At 40.7% G+C, this 23,580-nt stretch overlaps 1 protein-coding gene across 1 annotated transcript in view; it reads left to right on the top strand.

Annotated features, from left to right (window-relative positions):
• The window catches only part of PCNX2 (pecanex 2), a 164,135-nt gene that overhangs the window by 102,827 nt on the left and 37,728 nt on the right, over window positions 1-23,580 (top strand). The window contains exons 22-24 of the mRNA XM_084828140.1: window positions 3,036-3,146; window positions 7,729-7,856; window positions 18,624-18,682. Of these exons, the coding sequence (XP_084684266.1) occupies window positions 3,036-3,146; window positions 7,729-7,856; window positions 18,624-18,682 (298 nt within the window). The remainder of the gene's footprint in view (window positions 1-3,035; window positions 3,147-7,728; window positions 7,857-18,623; window positions 18,683-23,580) is intronic.

The following is a 23,580-nucleotide window of genomic DNA, read 5'->3' as shown; positions in this document are numbered from 1 at the left end:
TTCCACCATCGTGAGGCTTTCTGGATATGGTACTTCCTGAATACCGATTTCTCAGATTATAGTATATCATTGTTTCATATGGTTTTGGAATTTTTATCTATACAGTTATGGCAAGGAGATGTTGGGAAAGATTGATTTTTTTGTTTATAATTAAGAGTCCAATAGTTCAGTTCTTAAAGAACTTGGATGAATTTATTATACAACAACTCAGTGTTGGTGATAACAGAAATATGCAAGTTTTGTTTTTGTTTTGTTTTTGATAATCAGACAGAATATTCTTCCTTAGTTAAAATGTCTGTTGAAGAAGTCTTTGCTGCCCAAGTCTGAAATGTTTTATATGTTTGGTTTAATCCTTGTCCTTTGGCAAGTGTTTGCTCTGATTATCAGTTAAGGTCATAACCTGTCGGACTTTCATATGAAAAATGTTACAAAAGGGATCTGTCAACTTAATCTGCCCAGCACATACTCACCTGCTGGGGCCTCTTCTTGAGTCATGAAAATAGGTTGTAATGAAACATCCATAACTACAAAACAAAAAGGTGGGGGGGATTTCCAGTGCTGTCCTTCCATTGGCAGAAGGCTCTTTGATCCACTGGAGGCTTCTGTGAATGGGTGGGGAAGGGAGGTGATCTTTGTAAAGATTTCCTTTCCCTTACAGTCTCCCACACCCCACTTCCTATGTTGTTCTGGAGCAGATTTGGTGGGGGGCGGGGTGTGCAAAGGAAAGGAGAAATCAGTGAAAATTGCTTTCCCAACACTTTTTGTTCATAGAAGCCTCTGCTGGATCAAAGAGCCTTCCATGAATGGAAGGACACCATTGGATACAACCCTGTGACCTGGTTTGCACGATCAAACAACCAATGGTGAACAAGCCATGGGTGAGTGCATGGGAGGGAGGGAGTGTGCTTTGCTAAACAACCCAGGAACATTCCTGGATTGTTTGCCGTGACATCAGAACCTGGAACTGTGGACTGTTGAGGGAGAAACAACCTGGAGTTTTAACCCATGGTTTGTTCTTGGGTTAAAACTTTGGTTTGTTTCTTCCTAAGCAACTCCAGAGTTCCATGTTCAGTCGTCATAATCCAGGAACAGGGCACTCCTGGGTCGTTTAGCAAAGTGGAAGCAGGTGAATAGGCAGGAGCCAGCCCACATGCTCACTCCCAACTCACATTTAACAAACTATGCATTGTTTAACCGTTCAAACTGGGTCTATACATATACCAATAATGAAACAAATTTCAGGGAAGAAATCCTAATCAAATGTTATCATTTGTGTGTGGCTTAGTCAATAATTGAACAATTACTGAATTTCAGATTTGATACTTGAATGTTAAATTTTCTCAACTGAGTATTCAGATTTTGTGTCATCAATTAAAATATTATATCTGTTTATATATATTGGTTTAGATCTGTATAAATAGTATGAATTGTCCAAACATTCTAAATATTTTTAATTAAGAAGGATAATTTCTTAGAATGGATCTATTGTTACTTATAGAATAATAGGTGAAGAAATGAAAGAAAACCAAGGTGTAAAAATAATGAATGGCCTTTGATGTTTATGAGATAGATTTATAGAAAAGAAATTGCACTATAATGAGGAAATCTGTGCCATCAGCAATATGCCAATCTCCCCAGCTCTGCTAATTTTCTCCGAAGATGCAGAGAGATTGCTATAAATACTCATAAGCAATCCACGTTAAGGAGATTAACACTAAATTAGGCTGTAAATGTGTAAATATTCCCTCTTATTGTATATATATATCAAAGAAAAGCATTATGATTCCAATTCAATAGTGGAAATGGCAAGATGTTTCAAAGTAGATACCTGACAATTATGTTGTTATAACAGGGCTACTATGAATCTGGAGATCTTGAATGCTGCATTAAAAGACTCCAAGCTCTGTGATTATAAAACACAAACGTTGCAACAGATATAAGTTCTGCAAATTGGACAGATTCACATAATGTTTCTTGATTTTCATGAATTCACACAATTTACATCGTTGCACATTGTGTTTAAAGAGCCTGGTAATATTTGTAATTTTGTGTCTCTTGCTTTTTGAAGAGTTTTTGAGTAATGGGAAAGGGATATAAGATCCCATTTGTGGGGTTATTTTCTCTGTGTGGTGACTTTCTCCTTTGTTAGCCCAAATAGATAAAGACATGACGAAGCAGTCATTAGTGTGTTCCACCATGGTTCCAGATTTATCAGGCCACCGAAAGAACTTCTAAAAGTTCATGAGGTATTGTGCAACAGTGGGGCCAAGGCATATAGTGGAACCACATTCTCATTGAATCTGGACTGGCAAAACAGACACCACCATGATGGAAATTGCACTTCAAATAAGACTGCATGAATTGGTCTAAAGTAGATACAGGGCTACCACTGAAAGTGGCAACCGTGTGTAGGGTGTCTTCCTCCCCCCTTTGTAACATTTAATATAACTTATGCCATCTCCTGCCATCATAATTCACAATGTCACTATGTCAGGTCATAGTGTAAGTTGCAGTACATGTTACAGAGGGGCAGAGAGAGCATGTGACCTAGACGTAGTCTTGTAAGAAGTAGCCCCTTATCTCTTGTAGCAACTAGTTCTGCCTTAAGGGGAAGATGACATACAATGTACTAAATAAGAAGTCTCACTCACATTTAGCCATTCTATATTTTTGTTTTAGGAAAGTTTTTTTCCCCTTCTTCTCCAGGTTTGTGCAAATATGTAGGCTACAAAGATTATCTTCTTCTCTTTTTTTAAGAGGAAGGAAATGTTTGCAGGATTCTGGTTGGTTGTGCATTAGATGTCATATTCTCTGTTTCCATCTGACTATTCAGGCTACAGTTCCCAGACTGTAAAAAAAATTCACTTTCTACATTCATTGAATATCAGTATAATCTAAGAGGTAGTACAACTGTAATATGGATACCTTGGTGCTGTGTCCTTGTGTAAGATGCATAAGGTTAAAATGTTCCTTTAAAAAATGGCTTTCACATATGCTGTCATAACTTGGGTTTTTTTTCTTTCTTTTGCTTTCAGCTGTGGGACCTACTGCAAAAATTACAGTTCATAATGACATATATTGCTCCTTGGCAAATTGCTTGGGGTTCTTCATTCCATGTGTTTGCTCAGCTTTTTGCTATACCTCATATCCTTTAAGAAAGTATGTTTGCTATGTTTTGTATGTTTTGTTCTATATTCAGAAGCTGAAAGAACAGCTTGGTGCTCTTGGGTGGTTTACATTTTTTAAAAAAATATTTTGAGCCAAAGTGTTGCTGTCTCCAGAGGCACGGGGTGGGGTGAGGGGACAGAATACAAGAAAAGCTACTTTGAACAATATTTTGAAAAGTGAAATATAAATGATTAAACAGCTATAAATGAGAAAAAGTAATGAACTGAGAAATGTATTTCATTTTTACTTGTGGCATTATTACTTGTGCAGTAGGGTATGTAACTGACGTCCGCTTTATTTCTGCAGTTACCCTCCTATCCAGAAACACTGTGTAAGAATGGGTAATATATATCATTGGCTCCCAGAGTCTCAAATTTCACACATTTGTCCCTAGGCTAGTTCTCTGTGTTAATCTTTTTGACATGACATTTTCAGAAATGGAAGCTACTGATGGGACTGCCCCAATGTCTTTAAATGGTAATATAGAAAGTTACTTTGAACTATGGAACTGTGCAACGCTGCATATAACTTGGCATATTAGCACCCTGTGCCTAAGTGTATTACATAGAAGTAAATTCCCCTAGAATTGATGAGGCTTTGGGACCAATTGAAGTGTGGTGCTGCCTGCTTGCAGTGCCACAGAAAAGCCCTTGCACTTATAGGAAGTCTACATGAGCCCCCTTCACATGTTACTTGTGTGAAGCAGAAAGTGTGTTGAAAGGGGCCAGGTGGGGGATCGTGCCTTTAGCCTTGCTCTTAATGTCGCATGGCTCCTCCTGGCCCTGCCACTGCAGCCACACATTTGCATGGACCTCTCAGGTGGGGAAGCATTCACATGTAGACTTCTTCATGTGGAGGTTTCCCCAGATCCTGGAATCCTTGATTGTGCAGAGTTTCAGGGTCAAAGCTCAGAGTTATGGGATGCTCCACGCTTCCCTGTCTTCTCTGCTAATGTGTGGACAGCGAGGGTGGCACTCAAGAGGATTCATTTAATATCAGGGGCAGGGAGGACCCTGACAGCCTCTTTCAATGTGCTTTGAGCCTTCGTGAGAGTAACACATGAAGGGGGATACGGTTGCCATCATGTTAAATAGGCTGTTGCAACATGAGGTGGCCTATACGCATATGGAGCCTGTGTGCAAACATGGCTGCTGTCTGTCCCTTAAAACACTGGTGTGCAGAATCAGTGCAGGCATTGACCAACCACATCAAGATCCACGCAGATAAGGAATTGTTGGCAATACTACACACACCTAGTTCTATGTAGGAGTGTCAGTGTATCTCAGCTAGGTTATTGTATAATGTTATTTATTTATTTATTTATTTATTTATTTATCGTATGGCGCATTCACATCGCATTACAATAAAAACATAGAGCATAATGAATATGAAATATAAAATATAGACAGGAAGATCACAAATGTATGTCTAGGTTACAGATAAAGTTTTTTGCTTCAGTTGTCACAGCCAGGAAATCAGCAAAGTCTCCATTGTAGGCTCATTGTATAAGGTAATCTTCATGTATTAAGTTATACCTATCTTGCTGATGCTTCTTCCTACAACATTCTTTTGATTTTAGATTCGGGTCTCTCCCACCTTGTTGTCTAGCTATTCTGCGGTTAAGAACATTGATCAGATAGCATGTGTCCACTGGCTATAACTTCTGCAAAGTTCTCCATATTTGAACCACTAAAATGTAAACAGTTGCAGCTGTAGTTTCACTTGAGCTTAGGCAACTCCTTTATGCATCAGCAAGCTCTTAGGATCCTTACGGAAGCATTGTTTCTATCTCAGTTCCTACTGATGTAGACCCTGATAGAGCAGAGAGCTAAGGGTGATCCTGATGTTTGGAAGTCTCCAAAGTTTTTGTGTGGATACAGAATGTGTAAGTTACTTGCTCTTGGTTTTATGTTTCCTGTATAGTGAACAAAAAACTCTCTCCAAATTCTTCAAGCAGGAACTTGTATATCTACTCCATAGTGGGATGCATGGCCCCACATGCATGTGGAACGAAAACACCTCACTTTGAGAGAGAAGTATGAGTTTCTAGTTTCCATATTGACATTAGTAATCATGACCAACTCAAGCAGCCTCATAGATTCATAACCAGTGCTGTAAAACTCTTGAGCTAATGCCAAACAGTCACCATTTTGTCACAAAGCCAAAAGGAAATTCAAATGCTTAGACTGCATAGGGATATATGTACTCAAGTCCTGCTGAAATCAACCTTTCCCGTGTTTCCGAGATGGCCTTCCTGTCCTCCGCTCTCTCCCGGAGTGTGCTGAAGTTCATATTCATTGCATCGGTGATGCTATCTAGCCATCTCATCTTCTGCTATCCCCTTCTCCTTTTGCCTTCAGTCTTTCCCAGCATCAGGGTCTTTTCCAGGGAGTTTTCTCTTCGCATTAGGTGGCCAAAATATTGGAGCTTCAGCTTCATTATCTGTCCTTCCAATGAGCACTCAGGGTTGATTTCCTTTAGGATGGACTGATTTGACCTCCTTGCAGTCCAGGGGACTCGTAAGAGTCTTCTCCAGCACCACAGTTCGAAAGCATCAATTCTTCGGCGCTCAGCCTTCCTTATAGTCCAGCTCGCATAGCCATACATTACTACTGGGAAAACCATAGCTTTGATTAGACAGACCTTTGTCAGCAAGGTGATGTCTCTGCTTCTTACTATGCTGTCTAGGTTTGCCATAGCTTTCCTCCCAAGGAGCAAGCGTCTTTTAATTTCATGGCTACAGTCGCCGTCTGTGGTGATCTTGGAGCCCAAGAAAATAAAATCTGTCACTGCTGCCATTTCTTCCCCTTCTATATGCCAGGAAGTGATGGGGCCAGATGCCATGATCTTAGTTTTTCTAATGTTGAGTTTCGAACCAGCTTTTGCACTCTCCTCTTTCACCCTCAACAAGAGGCTGTTTAGATCCTCTTCGCTTTCTGCCATTAGGGTGGTATCATCTGCGTATCTGAGGTTGTCGATAATTCTCCCGGCAATCTCAATTCCGACCTGTGATTCATCCAACCCGGCGTTTCTCATGATGTACTCTGCATATCAGTTAAATCAGCAGGGCGACAATATGCAGCCTTGTCGTACTCCTTTCCCAATTTTGAACCAATCAGTTGTTCCATATGTATATATATATGTATATGTGGAGTTGCAGTAAATTTTAAGGATTTATTAAAATTGCAGATAACATCAAAAGTGTGTCTAATTAGCCCTTAGCAGAAAAATATGATATGATTTCTTAATTACCAAAATCAGAGAGAAAAAGCATTTCTCAACTATCTACACATAATTTATCCATTATGAGAGCAGAGGTTGCTCATATATGATAGAAGGTTAAAAACTAATTTTACACACACCTCAGTATAGTACCCTAAATTGATTTCAATGTCAAGGAGCCTGATTCAGCTAACATTCAGCACTTTTAAGCACTTTTAAGCACTTTTAAGCACTTTTAAGTACCATTGATTTCGATGAGGGAGTTAAGGACACGCTTAAATCTCCATCACTGAACTGCATGAGACGTACAAATACTTAATTTTTGCTAGATCATGCTTGCAGTTTTCATCCAAAACACTAGTGTATTCAGAGTTTGGATAAATTTTAAATACCACATACATAATATTACATTGACCTGGGGTTAATGAAAGATGCTCAACAAATAACTGATAGTCAAGAAAGACTTGGTCCACTGTCCTTTAATTTTCATCGTATGTTCATTTAATTACAAGGCCAATGTGAGTCTTTTTTTAGTTTTCCTATAGAGATAAATGAAAAACGGGGGAATAGAATTTTCATTCATTAGTCAGTGTGTTGTACGGTTCAGTGTGCAGCATCCCCCATTCTTGGTGTTTGAGAATCTGAGAGTCTATCACATAAATTCCTTTAAGTAATTTACCACAAATAATGAATGGATAAGAATTTACTTTCAACAGGTTCTTCTAAAGTTCTGTAGTGTTATGTAGCTGGTGAATTTCCTACACACGTTACCAGGCAACCCTTGACACTTAGAAATCTGCCGCATCCTCCACCACCCATTCTGATGCCTTGCTCACTTAGGCCTAGTTCTCACTTGTGGGGAACCTGTGGGAAACTTGTGTCTGGGCTGTGCTTCAGGCTGAAGATTGGGAATCACATGTTGAATGTGCCTTCATATGCGAACATTTCCTTCACACAGAAAATGAGCATGTCAGGGGAAAGTCTAGGTGAGAAGAAAGCTTCTCCTTGACATCTCATTATGTATGTGGAGAAATGCATTGGAATTTATTCCACCCAAATATGGGAGCTTCCATCTGTAGTCTGAACTGATACAGCTTAGACATAGGTTCACCATTTCAGAGAGAATTAGGCCTATGCTACAAGCATTCTTTGAAAATCTGAATAAATGTAGTTCTTTTCTTGATCCTTAGCTGTTCCCTGTTACTTTGTTGCATCTACTTCTTTTGGGGGGGAAGTTGGTAATATAAATAGGTCAGAAAGTGGCCGAAGGACAATGTAAAATGCAGTAAACTTCTTTTGTGCTACCTTTTGTGCTACCTTAACTTGAAATGTTCAGACTCTGCGATGCTCTTCTTTCAAACTCTGGTCACTGCAATCTTTTCTACTCCGTTGAGTCCATTTCTAGGGAGTGTCATTTTTCTCACATCATACGCCAGACCAATCAAGTTCTGGGAAAAGAATTACAAGTAAGGCAAAGTATTATACATCTCTTTATTATTAAATATTTGGGGGATTAGTAGATCTACATTAATATTTTGTACAGCATTCTGTGAACCTTCAGAATTACTCAGCTTATTTTGCTACTGTTCATCCTGGGTCTATTGCACTAGTGATTGTTGGAGGAAAGTTATCCATTTTTGAAAAGAAATGTATTTAAACAATAATCAGAATGGAGTTGCCACATCACATTTACTTTTCAAAGAGGACAACAAAATTGTGCGGAGGGGCAGGGGGAATCATAACTGTCCTGAATGTCAGTAGCTATTGATTCAGCAGCTACATTTAGAAACTAAATGATTTTGGCCTTTAGGTAATAGAAGTCAAAATGGATTAATACAGTTTATGCTAGCCGGTTAACGTTCTACCAGTTAAATGGTGCTGAGTGGGGAAAGCAGTTTTTACCTTTAAGACTGAGTCTGTAGAGAAAAACTACACATTACATGCAACCATGTATAAAAGAAAATTCCAACAGTTCACTTCCTTGCTGAAAAGGAGTGTCAGAACAGTTCAATTTTCAGTGGAGATATGGGGAAGTGGGGGTGCTTCATCCTTTTTTTTTCTTTGCTTACTGTTTTTCTGCTAACCGCCCCCCCCCCAGGTGTTTTCTGCCCATGTGATTCCAAATATATATTTGCAGCACATCTCTGGAATCTGTCAGGCATAGGGGGGTGGCGAGTTGCAGTGGAAAAGCAGCAGGTGTGGAAAGGATGAAGCCACCCTTACCACTACTTCCCCACTCCCAAATCACCCACAGTCAGAGTAACTTTTCCATAACAAAAGGAGCTTCAGAGTTTTGTTACACACAGTTGTATGTAATATGTAGCTTGGAACTAAGTATATTTTTTAATTGTGTTGAAATCCCTGTTTCCTGTTCTTCAGTGCCTTACACAGCACAAGAATACTTCAGTCTGAGAAAGTAGCATTAGTTGTTAGAGTATTGGATTGGGAGCCGGGAGATCTGGGTTCTTAGTCCCCACTCAGCCATGGAAGCTCACTGGATGACTTTGGGCCAGTCACAGAGTCCCAGCCCAACCTACCTCACAGGGTTGTTGTTGTGAGGATAAAATGGAGAGGAGGAGGATTATGTACTCTGCCTTGGGTTCCTTGGAGGAAAAAAGGCGGGCTATAAATGCAATAAAGAAATAAAAATGGCCAAGTACATAAACCACCAGCATCAGTTGTCTGTTTATGATGTCATATTGCCATCACTAAGTAGTTTAATGACCACCCTTCCCCAATCTGGTGCCCTCTGGATGTTTTGGCTTCAACTCCCATCAGCCCCAGCCAGCATGGCCAATGGTTAGGAATACTAAGAGTTGCAGACCAAAATAAATGGAGGTCACCATGTTGGGGAAGCCTGCTAATGACATGTGCAACTCTATGTTTATTTTATTATTTCTTATTTATTTTCATTTCTATACCACCCAATAGCAAAGCTCTCTGGATGGTTCACAAAAATACACCGCACAACACAAGATAATATAAACATAATATAAACTCTCTAACATACAACATTTAGAACAATTTAAACAGCTAAACATTGTGTTGGCTACACAGACAACCACTACTAGTGCCAGATGTAGCAAACTGGGATTGACCGAACAAAGATTCAGTGTGGTAAAAAATGGAACTCGGGAGCTGGATGGGGCATGCTAGGGGCTGCAGGACTTTTTCTGTCTAAACATGCATAGGATTGCACCCTAAAAACCTTTGTATCGATTTAAAAAGGTGCCCCCTTAAGGAATCAGACCTCAGATTTTTTTTAAAAAAACAACAATGATTATTTTTAATACAATTAGTTACAAAAATCACAGTGGCAGGTGCGGCCTTAGAAAAGGCATTCTTCCTTTCTCTCCCACTGTGACATATTTATACCAGAGAGACCGCTTTCTTCTTCAGAATTCATGTACAAATTTATGCAGATGTAATCAATTAATTAATCAACCCAAACTCATGCAATTAATTAAGATTTCTTTAATTGGGCAGCAGCCCTGATTTCAAGGGATTTGTTCAAGAGATGTTCCTAGTGGACTACATTCTGTGCCTCTATGATTTCAGTTGAACATATGAACACACACATGCAGGCATAATGTTAATCATAGCCTATGAGGATAACTTCTTCCTTTTGAATTGCTGCCAGCTCCAGTGTAACAAATTACTACCTCACACATCCATTCTCAGTAGCTTGAGAAAGGAAAGAAAAACTCAAGTATCTAGTATCTAGTTACACAACCAGGATATAGCAGATCTCCAGAGCCTTCACGCTCTCCCTCTCCCTTTGTCCTAATGAGCTACAAGCACTACAATATCCCCAAATAATGAAGACAGAAATACCAACAGGTCCTGTTTTTCTCCCAATTTCTATCCCTCAAGCATCCCCTTGATATGAACAATAACAGTAATTTGGTTTGTGTGGTTTTAGGGAATAGAAGCAATTTTACATGTATGAACATTATAAGGAAAAGGCTAAAGTGAAAGAATAGCTTGTGTATTTAGTTAAGGCCATTCTTTTTGCAGGAAAGAGTTTTAGAATCCAGGTTTAAGTGTGATTTGTTATGCAGCCAGAAGGACAACTTTTCAATCCTATATAGGAGTCTTCTCCAACCTGTTGTCCTCAAAATATGTTAGACTCCAATTCCCATAATTCCCTGCCAGCAAAGGCCATGATGGCTTGGAATGATGGGAGTTGCAGTCCAACACATCTGGAGGGCACCAGGTAGAAGAAGGCTGCTTTACGCTAATAGCAAACTCATTCTCTTCAGTGTCAGTGGCACCACCCAGACACAATAGGGTGACATCTGAACAGGGTCATTCTCTCAGTTCAAGCTTAAATGGAAAGAATCAAACTTCTGAAAAGGTGATTTCCCCAAAGACATGATTGTTTAACAAAAGAAGGGTATCTGTATTTTTTGTACTTTTTGGAAAAGCCACTTACTATCTCATGGTTCTCTATAGGCAATTGATGGTGCTTTGAGGCTTTGGTTAGGTTAGGCATGGAGGAAGCTTAGGCAGGGGGTTGGACTTGATGGCCTTGTAGGCCCCTTCCAACCCTACTATTCTATGATTCTACTGAGGGTGGTTGGGGAAGGGCTTTGCATGTGCGAGGCCCCGTGTTCAATCCCTGGCATCTCTAGGTGGGGCTAGGAGAGGTTCATGTCTGAAATCCTGGAGAGCTGCTGCCAGTCAACGTCGACAATACTGGGCTTGATGGACCAACGCTCTCGCTCAGTACAAGTCAGTTTCCTATGTTCCCATGACTTCAGGAGGTCCCATGCTGGCTGAATAGCAGGAGGGACCGCTTCCATGTCCATGTCAGTAAGGGCTTTTAGCAGGCAACACTCAAATTTGATTTGCCCTTGTTAGATAGGTTTTGACTAGCAGAACTACTCTGGCAAAATGAAACCTTTTGAGCCAAGGCATTTGGGGGTGGGAGGATGACAAAAAATGGCAACTGAACTTTGCTGTCTGGCAAAGAGGTGCTGCTGCACCTCTTCATACCACTGCAGCTTAAGCTGACTTAAACAGGTTTGTGCTGCTGATCTACATTCTATTCTGCAGATATTATTACTTTTCGCCTGCTATAAGCACCATCATCATATTTTATTTATAAAGCACCTGAAGTGACTAAGCCCTGTGCAATACATTTTTAAAAGACAATTCTGTGCCCACAGGCTTGCACTCTAGAATCAGTTGATAAAATGAGGAAGGTAAGAGTGAATGTGAAAAAGAAGGAAGCAGCAGCAGATGTTTGCTGTAAACATTTGCGGTATAACATTATATACTGATACAGAAAAAAGTTAAGCCTAATTACTATCTACTGAATTGTTCCATCTGTCTTACCACTTACTGAGTGGCCTTGATATAAACCAAAATCTTTGGTTTAAGGGAACTTCTTTGTTCCCTTAAAGCAACTTCAATCTTGAATCAAGGACAACTATGTTAGCATGTGTTCCACTTGCAGCATGGGGGGTGCTGTTTTTTCCTTATTTTTACAGCTGTTCAAATTATTGCATCCTGGTGGTAGGAGAATGAAAAGGAAATAGCAGTAAATCTCATTTAATGAACAGACACTTAAAAACTTCTGCTGTATGTTCAATACGTGGCCTTTCCCTGTTTTCCAAAAAACAAACCAAAAAAAGCAGTAGCACTAATACTAGAATGGCACATTTTCCTCATCACCCTTTCCCCATTTTATTGTATCATATCTTTTAAAGTACTGGATGCATGAATGCATTAAGTTGACTTCCTTTCTCATGTTTTTGCTGGATCCCATGGAACAGCCTGCAATACAGTCTCTGTGATGCATCTGGGCTATGGAGCTGCCATCAGGAATCCTGCATTTTCAGTTACAGCTCCCTTTCTCATCTCTCTCTCTTTCCTTCCTGTTTCTGCTCTTTCATTTCAAAATCATCTGTCACACTTTCTATTTTGGGGAATGGCACAGCTTGTGTTTGCTCTGGGGGGTCTCTGGTGAATTGCTGCGTAGTGTAACTAAATCAGTGATCTAAAGAGGTTAGGATTAAACTGCCAGTTTTCTGTGGGTCGCATTTCCAGATTTCTCGCTATATTAAGAAATACTGTAACAGGTCTCCAGCTGTTCAAGCATGTCCCGAACATTCTTCCAGTAATTCTACTCTAGAAAACTGGACATGAATGCCTGAACTTACTCCTTTCTATGAAGTTGACAATTACTTTGTTCCATTTTCCTGCTCACCTTTCTCTGTGTTGGCAAAGTGAAGCAAAACTGCATTTGTGGGGTGGCCACAATTAGGGTTGCTTCTTGGGGCCAATTCAGACCACCCCTTTCCATTCCTGACTTCTTTTTCTTTGTCATCCCAAATTAGGTGGATACATTGACTGGATACACATGATCATATTGCCCATGGTGGCCACTTGTCAACTCACCTCTGTAATCACATGGAGAGCCAGGCATCTGTAGCCTCTAGCCATGGAGTGGGCAATTTTTCCCCATGCTTCTGCATATTCCAAACTTACCAGGTGGTGGCAAGACAAACGTTACAATGCTCCCAAATCCACTCAGAAATCCAGGGAACTGAAAAGCATGGTAACAGTTGGCTTACCAAGTGGCTACTTAGGCGTGGGGAGCCTGTGGCCCTCCAAATGTTTTGGCCTTCAACTCCCATCAGCCTGAGCCAGAATGGCCAGGGGTCTAGATAATGGGAGCTATAGTCCAACAACTTCTGGAGGGCCACAGGTTGCCCACCACTGAATGCTACAGCAACCGCCAATTCAGCTCTGTATATTTTCATGCATGCAGCACCACAATGTAGTTCTTGGTACCTCATTCCACCTACAGCAGGGATGGGGAACCTCCAACCTAACGTGGCCTGAAAAGGTTCCCCATCTGTCTGATGCCCTGCCCTGTTTCCTAGCACTAAAGAAAGACAGGCTTCTCTAGTATGGAGAGAGAAAACCCTGCTCTTATCTCTGATCTCTGAATGCAGGTAATATCAAGGTTTCCCAGCAGTAAAGAGAGGCATCTTTTCTCTGTCGCTGGGAGAGGAAACCCACACTCTTATTCCCGATCACTGATTGGAGATAAGAGTGGGGGTTTCATCTCTCAATGATACAAAAAGGCTGCCTTTCCCTGCTGCAAGGGATTGCCCTTTTCTCCATGCACAGAAAGGCATGGAGCCTCCCTCTGCACTGAGAAAAGGAGTTTTTCTGTACAGAGAGGCAGGAGTGGTTCCTCCATGCCTTTCTCTGCATGGAGAAACTCCCATCTGATGTCAGGGGAGGGGGCTTCAGAGAGGGGACAGACTTTGAGAGGGAGGGTCTGCCAACCAATATCATCTGGCTCCTACCGGGTGAGCCAGAAAGTAATCCAGACCCCGAGGGCTAAACAGTTCCCTACCTTTCAACTACAGCATACAGCCAATCCAACTTCTGCTAATGATATTGTGAGCCCAAGAGCAATGCCTCACTTCACACAACTGGAACTGATCTAGTTTACATGTTTTGATATTTCTTGAAATGATGCTTGCAGTTCACACTGTGAAACTTTTCTACTTTTTATCTGACGTATTGGTTGGCTTGCTACTTATGTTTGAAATCATTCTTAGATAAGAAACATCTTTGTACATTTCATAAGAACCACAACTCTTTAAAAAGACTGCATGGTACAGATTAGCATTTTAAAAAAATTAAAAAGTTTTGATTTCTTTCTTGCCATCACGTCTTGGCCAATTATTTTGCTGTAAGAAACCCATCAAAACATTTCAGAACAAGTCCCTCAAATAACTTTGACATTAAATTGTGGGAAACTTTGACATTATTGCACTGAGTGCTATATGAAATTTAAGAATCAGTAAAAATAAAAGCATTACATTTTATTTCTTTGGATGTGTAATGGTGTTGGCAGCCTGACCTGGTTACAAAACCTCAAGTGCCAGTGAAAATATCATTTTTAAAATTATGGTGGTGATGTCATAATCCTACCCCAAGCACTTACTTGCTGGTCCATTATACCTTAAGCATCTTAAATAATAAAGTCCCTTTGAGTGTCTTCAGAGTGCTTTTCCCTCCCCGCATAACCACAACTGGCCACCACATGTAGTATTAGATGGAATTCTCGTCTGTTAACTTTAACACATATCTGGATTTTGGTCCATTGGGAGTTGGGACTAGATTTTTTTCTGACTTCTAGATAAGGTGGTATAAATAAGTACTGGAAGACAAGAATTATATTTTGGTTAACAGCATAATAAGTGTCTCATCACCACAGAAATGCAAACATACTAATAAAATAATGTAATTGCATGCATCTCGGACCTTTCCCACTTGCCTACATTGGCATTAAAAAAGGTGGGGGGGACAGGAACCAGTGAAGTCATTTTAACATTTTAGTGAAGTCTTTCAGAATTAGTTAGCTCCGTGCTGAAGATGTTCACAATTTTCATAGGCTCCTCCAGGCTAGCTCCAAAGGACCTGCACTCAGTTTGTGTGGAATGACGCCACTCAGGAAGAAATTCAATTACTGAGCTAATTATCACCCTGGCTGAGTGGTAAGAATAAAATTTAAAGTAAAAAGCCACTGGAGAAAAGCCTACATTGCCCAGTAGCCCCAGAAGTTCATTTTGAAAAGAGATCCTAGCTGACAGCTGAAAGCCCAGGGGTGAATGTGCAGCTGAGTCTGGAATACAGGATATTAGAATTTTAATACTATACAGATTCTTGTAGCCTTTAACAAGTTGTAGCAATTCTGCTGCCATAATTGCGTAGAGGTTTTAAGGTCCAAAATAGAAGTTGTTGATATCCCTTAGCTAAATTACCCCAGATTTCCAGAACTTTAGTAGTGAAATAGTTTCTCCGTGCTTTTGTTTTACAACAGCTGTGTCATTTTAAATAATTGGAGAAGGGAGGGTCGTAATAATTAAAGTTAGAGAGTCAGATATGGGCAAAGTTCTAGGTTTTCTCGTACATTATTCTAAAACTTTGCATGGCTGTTTTGTAGCCCTCTCTTTGTCCACTTCATGTGGTATTTTTTCTCACAGACAGATTAACCTATGTGTTGTTGTTTTTAAATATCTTCTTTGTAATGTTTTAATGGTGGTATGTCTTTTTTTGCCACATGTACAAGGAAGGTATCCTGTATCCGTGGAGGTGAGTGGCTCCGATTTCAGTGGGGCTGTGAATCCATTATGGGTTTTCAATCAGAACCAGCCAGATCTCTAAAGGAGTTATCCAAGGCGCTGAACCCATTTTGGGGCTAGGATTCAGCATTCACAGCCCCACCAAAATCAGAGCCACTAGTCTTCACTGCTGTGTACATTGGATTTCCAATCTGTATGTTGGGGCAGGGGGAGTGTGAAGCGAGATCCTTACATCTTTATAGTAAGAATCTCCTGATTGGCCAGACTAGCATACTGGTCACCTTCTTTCTCTATATAAGCATATAATTTTCAAAAGTAGTGATTGGTTACCCTTAATGGGGTCCAACGTTCAGGATGTTTAATCTCAAAAGGGTATTTCATCTGCAGAGGGGCAAAGGATTAAATCATTACTGTATACTAGGCCAGTGAAATGAAGTCATTCTTCTGAAAATGTGACTTTGCTCTGGTTTTACCTTCTTCATCCAAGAGTGGAGATCAAGCACATCACCAGACAGCCAGTTATATGGGCCACTTCAGATATTATACTTTTAGTTGCAGCCCTTAGGGCCAGACTACACATGATGGGGGAGTTCTGTGATTGGCTGTCTCAATAACTTTTTTTTAAGCTTAAAAGCAACCACTGGAGCAGTGGGATTGGGGGGGGGGAGGTGAAGTGTAACCCCTCCATTTTCCCAATTGAACTCCCTCCAAGCTATTAATAGCCTTGTTGAGGTGGGAGACAGGCATTGACATGGCTCACACATAATGACAACCCAGAGTACAGGCTGAGTATGGGTTGCCATTGAATCGTGGGTTGTTGTTGAACTGTGGGTTGTTATTACATGCAAACCCTTCACTATGGTTTAACTATGAGTAGCTAACCATGAACAACTCAGAGTTCACAACCAAAAAACAAACCATGGGTTCTCTTCCTGGGTTGTTCATGGTTCGCAACCCATAGTTAAACCATAGTGCAGGGTTTACATGTAATGACAACCCACAGTTCAATGGAAAACCATGATTCAACGGCAAGCCATACTCAACCCATACTCTAGGTTGTCGTTACGTGCGAGCCAGGCCATTGGGTTCTTTTTAAGAACAGAAGACAAGAGATAACAACCTGAGTTTTCCTGTCATAAAAGTAGCATAGGGTTGTAATCTGAGCTGTCTGTTTGCCGGCGGAACTGAAAATATTGGTGGAACAGATTCCCCCTCTCCCTACAGTACCCCCAAACTTGCTACAGAGGGTTGGGCACCTTCTGGAGCAGATTTGGCAGGCACATGGGGAGGGTGAAGGGGAAGGAGAGCAAGGAGAAGTCCTGTTGCCTGAGCAGATGTCCATTTGCATGATGTTGGATGTCTTCATAGTTGTTTACAATAACATTAAGGGAGTCAAACTGAAACTGAGGTGAAATGAAAACTGGTCCAACTCATCCATTTTCCTTGAACTGAATCTGAACCATTTTATACTGTGTGTAAATTGGAATGTACCTGGGGGGAAAATCAGGTTTAGAACTTCAGAATAAAGCTTTAACTAAAAACTGATGTGGTTCAGTCCAATTCCAAATGCTCCTCTCTGACAGCTCCACAGTAGAAGCATTGTAAATGCATAAAAACAATTGGGAGGATTTTATATTAGGTTATGTAAATCTTCACTTCCAATTTTTGAGCTGAAACTAGCTATTTCAATAGGGTTGAAATTTCTCCTGACAAATACTTAGACTTGAATGTTCACTGTTTTCTATCCTGTCCCCCCCGCCCAATCCTGTTAAGTCCCATTGTTTCCTCTAGCTCCGGTCGCTTCCTTCCTCCTGGTTAGTCATACTGATGACACCACTCAGTCAGGTGTAATGAACAGGATGACATCACAATATTATGTAGCCTATCAGTATTAGCCGTATGATAATGTTACTGAGGGCTAGTGAGAGCAATTGAGAGTGAGCATGAGGGCAACTTAAATGAATAAGTGAAGAAAAAGTGAAGAAAAAAATTCAAAATGGGAGGTATTTTTCAGCAATCCTGACCATTTTCTCAAAAAAAAAAGAGAAAAAAAAGTAGTTTTGGCTCAGCCCTAATTTTATACATGTATAAAATTTGTATTCCCAGGTGTCCCTACTCTCTTCAAAGCCAGTAAGCTTTAAGGTTGCTGTCTACCATAATATCATAATGAAAGTAAAAGAAAATACAGTGTAAAATTTAAGCCACAGGCAGAACACTTAAAAAAGTACATACTAGGCTCTGGGAATCATCGTGGTATTACAATAGCTACCAATTGAGCATCACAGGCAGTAAGTACCCACACAGAGTGGTGGGTAAAATGGCTATACTGATGATGTAAGTGAGCAGCATAGTGCCTGACTCCTTACTTGTTCAAGCCTTGGGTAACTTAACGGAATAACCAGTCTTAGACGAAGGGAAGCTAGGTGCTGGATGAAGCCTGGAAGAAAGATGGTGAGCAGTAGGTTTTTAAGTTCTTCATGAACCATGTGGGCTGTCTGATATTAATTAATCAATTAAACTGGGCCACAAAAATGAGCTGGGATTGTTCACCTAGTTATTCTAATGGTGTCTGCAATGGCCAGATAGATCCTTTGATATTGTATACTCTTCTTCTGGTAGCTGTCAGAATGCTTGTGCTGGAATGACAAATATAAAAACTCTAATCTATTGAGCTTACATATCTCGGTGTATAGGATATTTGTAATACAATTTGATCAGTGAGATTAGATATTGTTTGAATGTGAAAAGAGGGGATACTGAAACCATTTACTTCAAGCTAGCATCCATACTGATTGTATGAGGATTCTTTTAATGGAGGCTTGAAATATGGGATTGCAGGTGTCAACTACATCGGTGGGATCTAATGTTTTAGATAGCTCATTACATGCATTGGCTCACCTGCTTGAAGCAACCATCCCAGTCAGCCAGGAATTCAATCAGTTCACAAAATGGGTGCCACTGTTGATGTTCAAAGAATTTGGGTTGTGTAAGAATGAAATACTGCAGGATAATCTTTTGTGTGGCCAACTGAAGCCAGATCAGGAATTACATCACCTAACTTGTACAGAAAACTTCCCCATCACCTAACAGGGATAATCTATAGATATCCATTTTTTCCAGCACAAAACGAGTGGACCATTCTAATACAAGACTGGCACTTCAGATTGAAAAGGATGCAGGTATGGATCAGAATTTTTTAAACTTATGTTTATGATTGATTATTCAAAAAATTGAACATACATTGGGTTGGATCCAGATATATGCTAGCAGAGGAAATTATGCCAGTTGTGCTATTTTGCAAATGGTTGTAGAAGAGCCATCGCACAACATGGGCTTAGCACAAGCATGGATCTTGTGGTTATTGTGCAAGACCTTGTGCAAGAGATAGTAGAATGCCTTGTGGTAGCATGCCTCTGGAGCTGTTGTGCAAAACATTGAGAAAGATATTGCACAACACCTTGCACTAACAGAAGCACTCAGTTCTCTTTTCACACCCAAGAAGCTCATTTAGTTGGGGAAAGCCTTTCTGCTTGTGGAAGGGAACCACTGGGTCCAACCTCTTACTGTGGTGAGAAAAAGTTTGTGAACCCCTTAGGATTGTCACATATTTCCAACCAAAAATGTTATTAGACCTTAATCTAACCTCATAATCCTAGATAAAGAACAATAGATAACCTGATTAAACAAGTGTTTTTTTCCTGGTATCCTACCACAAACACCATTCTTGTTTAGGCTTTTTCTGGCCATGAGTCATGAACTCTCACATTAGCCAAGGTGAGAGTTACTCTGAAATGTTACTCTGAGGTTCTTTTTTACTTCCTGTGCTCGCTTGCTCCTGGAGAAATTTTGGTAGGACCACCGCTCCTGGGTAGAGTGACTGTGGTCTTGAACCTTCTCCATTTGTAGACTGTCTGTCTCTCAGTGAATTGGTGGAGCCCCAAATCCTTAGAAATGGTTTTGTAACCCTTTCTAAACTGATGAGCAGCAATAACAGCTTTTCTGAGGTCCTCAGAGATGTCTTTTGATCGTGGCATGACATGTTTCCGCACAACCATATGGTGAAGACCAAACTCACAACATTTCTGATCCTTTTATAGGGTGGGGCCTCTCAAAGTCACCCCTAAAGATCTACCTAATTACTTAAATACCTGATTCTAAATATTCCCTTTAGTTGAGCTGATGCAACCAGGGGTTCACTTATTTTTGCACATACCCTGACTCTTAAGTACTCGTTGTTTGCCTAATTTATACATCATTGTATTTCACAAGACACGGAATTGGGTAATATAAACCCTATTGGATATTTAGAAAAGGACTGGTATTGATTCACGAAAGCTAACTTGGTAAAACTATGGAATTTCCGTAATTATCATTAGGGTTCACAAACTTTTTTTCACCACTATATGTTTGTAGTTGGGGGCATAAAGGAAATTTAGTTGAAAAGGATTTTTGAGAGTTTGAAACATTGTGGTTTAGGTGGGATTTTGTAAGAAAAAAAATATTTTCCATTCATTAAAGAGTTGTCAAGCTGTAAATCATCCCATTGAATGAAAATATTCTAGATGAGTATATAGAGTATCACACTGATCTGACAATTTTACTACTGGTGCAGGGAAATTATATAGTGATGGTGTTTCTCTTTGTGTGGTATCCTCATACCAAAATCCATCTTGAGTCTAATCTGATGCCTCTTTATTTATCTATCAAATGTACATCCTGCCTTTCCACTACAAATAGTGCTTGTGTGTTACTTCCCTCTAAAGCTGTAGCAGCTCTGTGAACAGTACTCACTCCAGAGCAACCATCAGCTGGTAAGGCACTTATCAAGTTATGTTTTGAAAGTGGGGGGCATGCAAAGATGACATCTTGTTTACTAGCTGTGCAGAAGAGGGAATTTTGATTGATACAACTTGCTATGCAGCAGTGAAGAAGCTGAACCTTTTCAAATTCCCTCTCCTACATAACTATTAAAGATACAGATGCCTTGTTGTCTTCAGGTTATCTTAGTTTGAATGGTGAGGTCCGAAGATCTCGCATAGATGATCCCTGACAATGGCCCTTCCCGTCTTCTTCTCCGCCACTGATCCACCTCCCTGCTACTCTTGTATAAACAGTGTCATTATGTAGGGACTCTAAGAATCAGCACAGGCCTGTTGTGCATGACCCAGTACCAACAAAGGAACCCTCCTGTAGCTAGGAGTAGCATTACAATTCCAGCATTGCCATCCACCATGGATCAGTGAGCCTATGAGTGCCATAATCAGTCTATAATCAAAACAGTGCTGTGAAGATCTACAACAGGGGTGGGCAATTTTTGGCCTTCCAAATGTTTTGGCCTACAACTCGCACCATTCCTTACCATTGGCTATGCTGGCTAGGGATTATGGGAATTGTAGGCCAAAACATCCAGAGTGTGGCATATTGCCCAACCCCTGATCTACATTAAAGGCAATTGTACAGCTAAGCCAGATATTTGTCCTTGCCCTTTACTCTGAGTCAGTGTTGAACTTCACCAACATATTCAAAAAGAAACTTTCTTGAAAGATTTCGACATCTACATTTCCAAGGACCCAAGGACCTTGGATAGCCTTTAAATAGAATATATTGGTGAGCACTGATGCATAGGAAAAAGTGAAAGAGCTGCCCAAGCCAAACCATGTTAATTAGGCAAGAGACTTCAAACTCACTTGCACTGTCAGTTAGACTGTGTGACACTGTTTTGGCACACGTGGAAAATTTTGCTTCATTTCATTAATCATATTTAGGTTCTTATTTTAATTTGCCTTGAGCACACTCTCTGCACACCATCAGTGCTTTGGTTCATGAATTAGACTTCCCAGTTCCCAAAGGAATAATCAGTCTAAAGTGCCAGTGCGGAGTTGCAGACTGAGAGCTGGACTTAGACCAGGGGAAACCTGGGTTCAAAAATTCCTGTTCAGCCAAGAAGCAAAATTGGTTGTTGCAAGAATAAAATGGTATCATCCCATTCACATGTAAATACAACAACAAATTATTTGGCAGCCAATTTTATCCACCTCACCCCTCCAGATTGACCATGTACCTGTTATTTGTGTATCCTAAAGACTTCTACCATAAATCTCCACTGCAGCCAAATTCATCATCAAAACTGGTCCTTTGATCACTTGCATGTTTTTCATTTGGTTTGGGCACTGACATATTCTGGTGAATTGAGTATTGATGGATCCAGGTGTGGACATTAGGCCAGCTGATGCTGGGTGTGGCCCAACCATTTGATTTGGTCCATTACAAAGCAACCAAATAGGAACAGTATTGCAATAGCTTCATTTGTTGTTCAGTCGTGTCCGACTCTTCGTGACCCCATGGACCATAGCACGTCAGGCCTTCCTGTCCTGCGCTCTCTCCCGGAGTGTGCTCAAGTTCATATTCATTGCATCGGTGATGCTATCTAGCCATCTCATCCTCTGCCGTCCCCTTCTCCTTTTGCCTTCAGTCTTTCCCAGCATCAGGGTCTTTTCCAGAGAGTTTTCTCTTCGCATTAGGTGGCCAAAATATTTCAGCTTCAGCTTCAGTATCTGTCCTTCCAATGAGCACTCAGGGTTGATTTCCTTTAGTATGGACTGATTTGACCTCCTTGCAGTCCAGGGGACTCGTAAGAGTCTTCTCCAGCACCACAGTTCAAGAGCATCAATTCTTCGGCGCTCAGCCTTCCTTATAGTCCAGCTCTCACAGCCATACATTACTACTGGGAAAACCATAGCTTTAATTAGACGGACCTTTGTCGGCAAGGTGATGTCTCTGCTTCTTACTATGCTGTCTAGGTTGGCCATAGCTTTCCTCCCAAGGAGCAAGCATCTTTTAATTTCATGGCTACAGTCACCGTCTGCAGTGATCTTGGAGCCCAAGAAAGTAAAATCTGTCACTACTTCCATTTCTTCCCCTTCTATATGCCAGGAAGTGATGGGGCCAGATGCCATGATCTTAGTTTTTTTAATGTTGAGTTTCAAACCAGCTTTTGCACTCTCCTCTTTCACCTCAACAAGAGGCTCTGGAGATCCACTTCGCTTTCTGCCATTAGGGTGGTATCGTCTGCATATCGGAGGTTGTTGATAATTCTCCCAGCAATCTTAATTCCGACCTGTGATTCATCCAACCCAGCATTTCTCATGATGTACTCTGCATATAAGTTAAATAAGCAGGGTGACAATATGCAGCCTTGTCGTACTCCTTTCCCAATTTTGAGCCAATCGGTTGTTCCATGTCTGGTTCTTACTGTTGCTTCTTGATCCTCGTACAGGTTTCTCAGGAGACAGGTAAGGTGGTCTGGTACTCCCATCACTTTAAGAATTTGCCACAGTTTTTTGTGATCCACACAATCAAAGGCTTTAGTGTAGTCAGTGAAGCAGAAATAGACGTTTTTCTGGAATTCTCTTGCTTTCTCCATGATGCAGTGAATGTTGGCGATTTGATCTTTAGTTCCTCTGCCTCTTCGAAACCCAGCTTGTACTTCCGGTAGTTCTCGGTTCGCATACTGCTGAAGCCTAGCTTGTAGGATTTTGAGCATCACCTTGCTGGCATGTGAAATGAGCGCAATTGTGCGGTAGTTTGAACACTCTTTGGCGTTGCCCTTCTTTGGAATTGGAATGTAAACTGACCTTTTCCAGTCTTGCGGCCATTGTTGAGTGTTCCAAAATTGTTGGCATATTGAATGCAGCACTTTAACAGCATCATCTTTTAGGATTTTAAATAGCTCAGCTGGAATACTGTCATCTCCGCTAGCTTTGTTGTTAGTAATGCTTCCTAAGGCCCACTTGACTTCACTCTCTAGGATGTCCGGCTCAAGTTCAGTGACCACACTATCATGACTATCAGGGACATTCAGATCTTTCCTGTATAGTTCTTCTGTGTATTCTTTCCACCTCTTCTTAATCTCATCTGCTTCTGTTAGGTCCCTGCCTTTTTTGTCCTTTATCATGCCCGTCTTTGCACAAAACATTCCCTTGAGATCTCCGATTTTCTTGAAAAGATCTCTAGTCTTTCCCATTCTGTTGTTTTCCTCGATTTCTTTGCACTGTTCATTTAAGAAGGCCTTCTTGTC

The sequence above is a fragment of the Heloderma suspectum genome, chromosome 1 (genome assembly GCF_057233095.1).
Source record: "Heloderma suspectum isolate Gila_16-S chromosome 1, 16-S_ref, whole genome shotgun sequence".
NCBI classification, from domain to species: domain Eukaryota; kingdom Metazoa; phylum Chordata; class Lepidosauria; order Squamata; family Helodermatidae; genus Heloderma; species Heloderma suspectum.
Note: the sequence above shows the minus strand (reverse complement) of the source record. Positions and strands in the feature narration are given on the sequence as shown.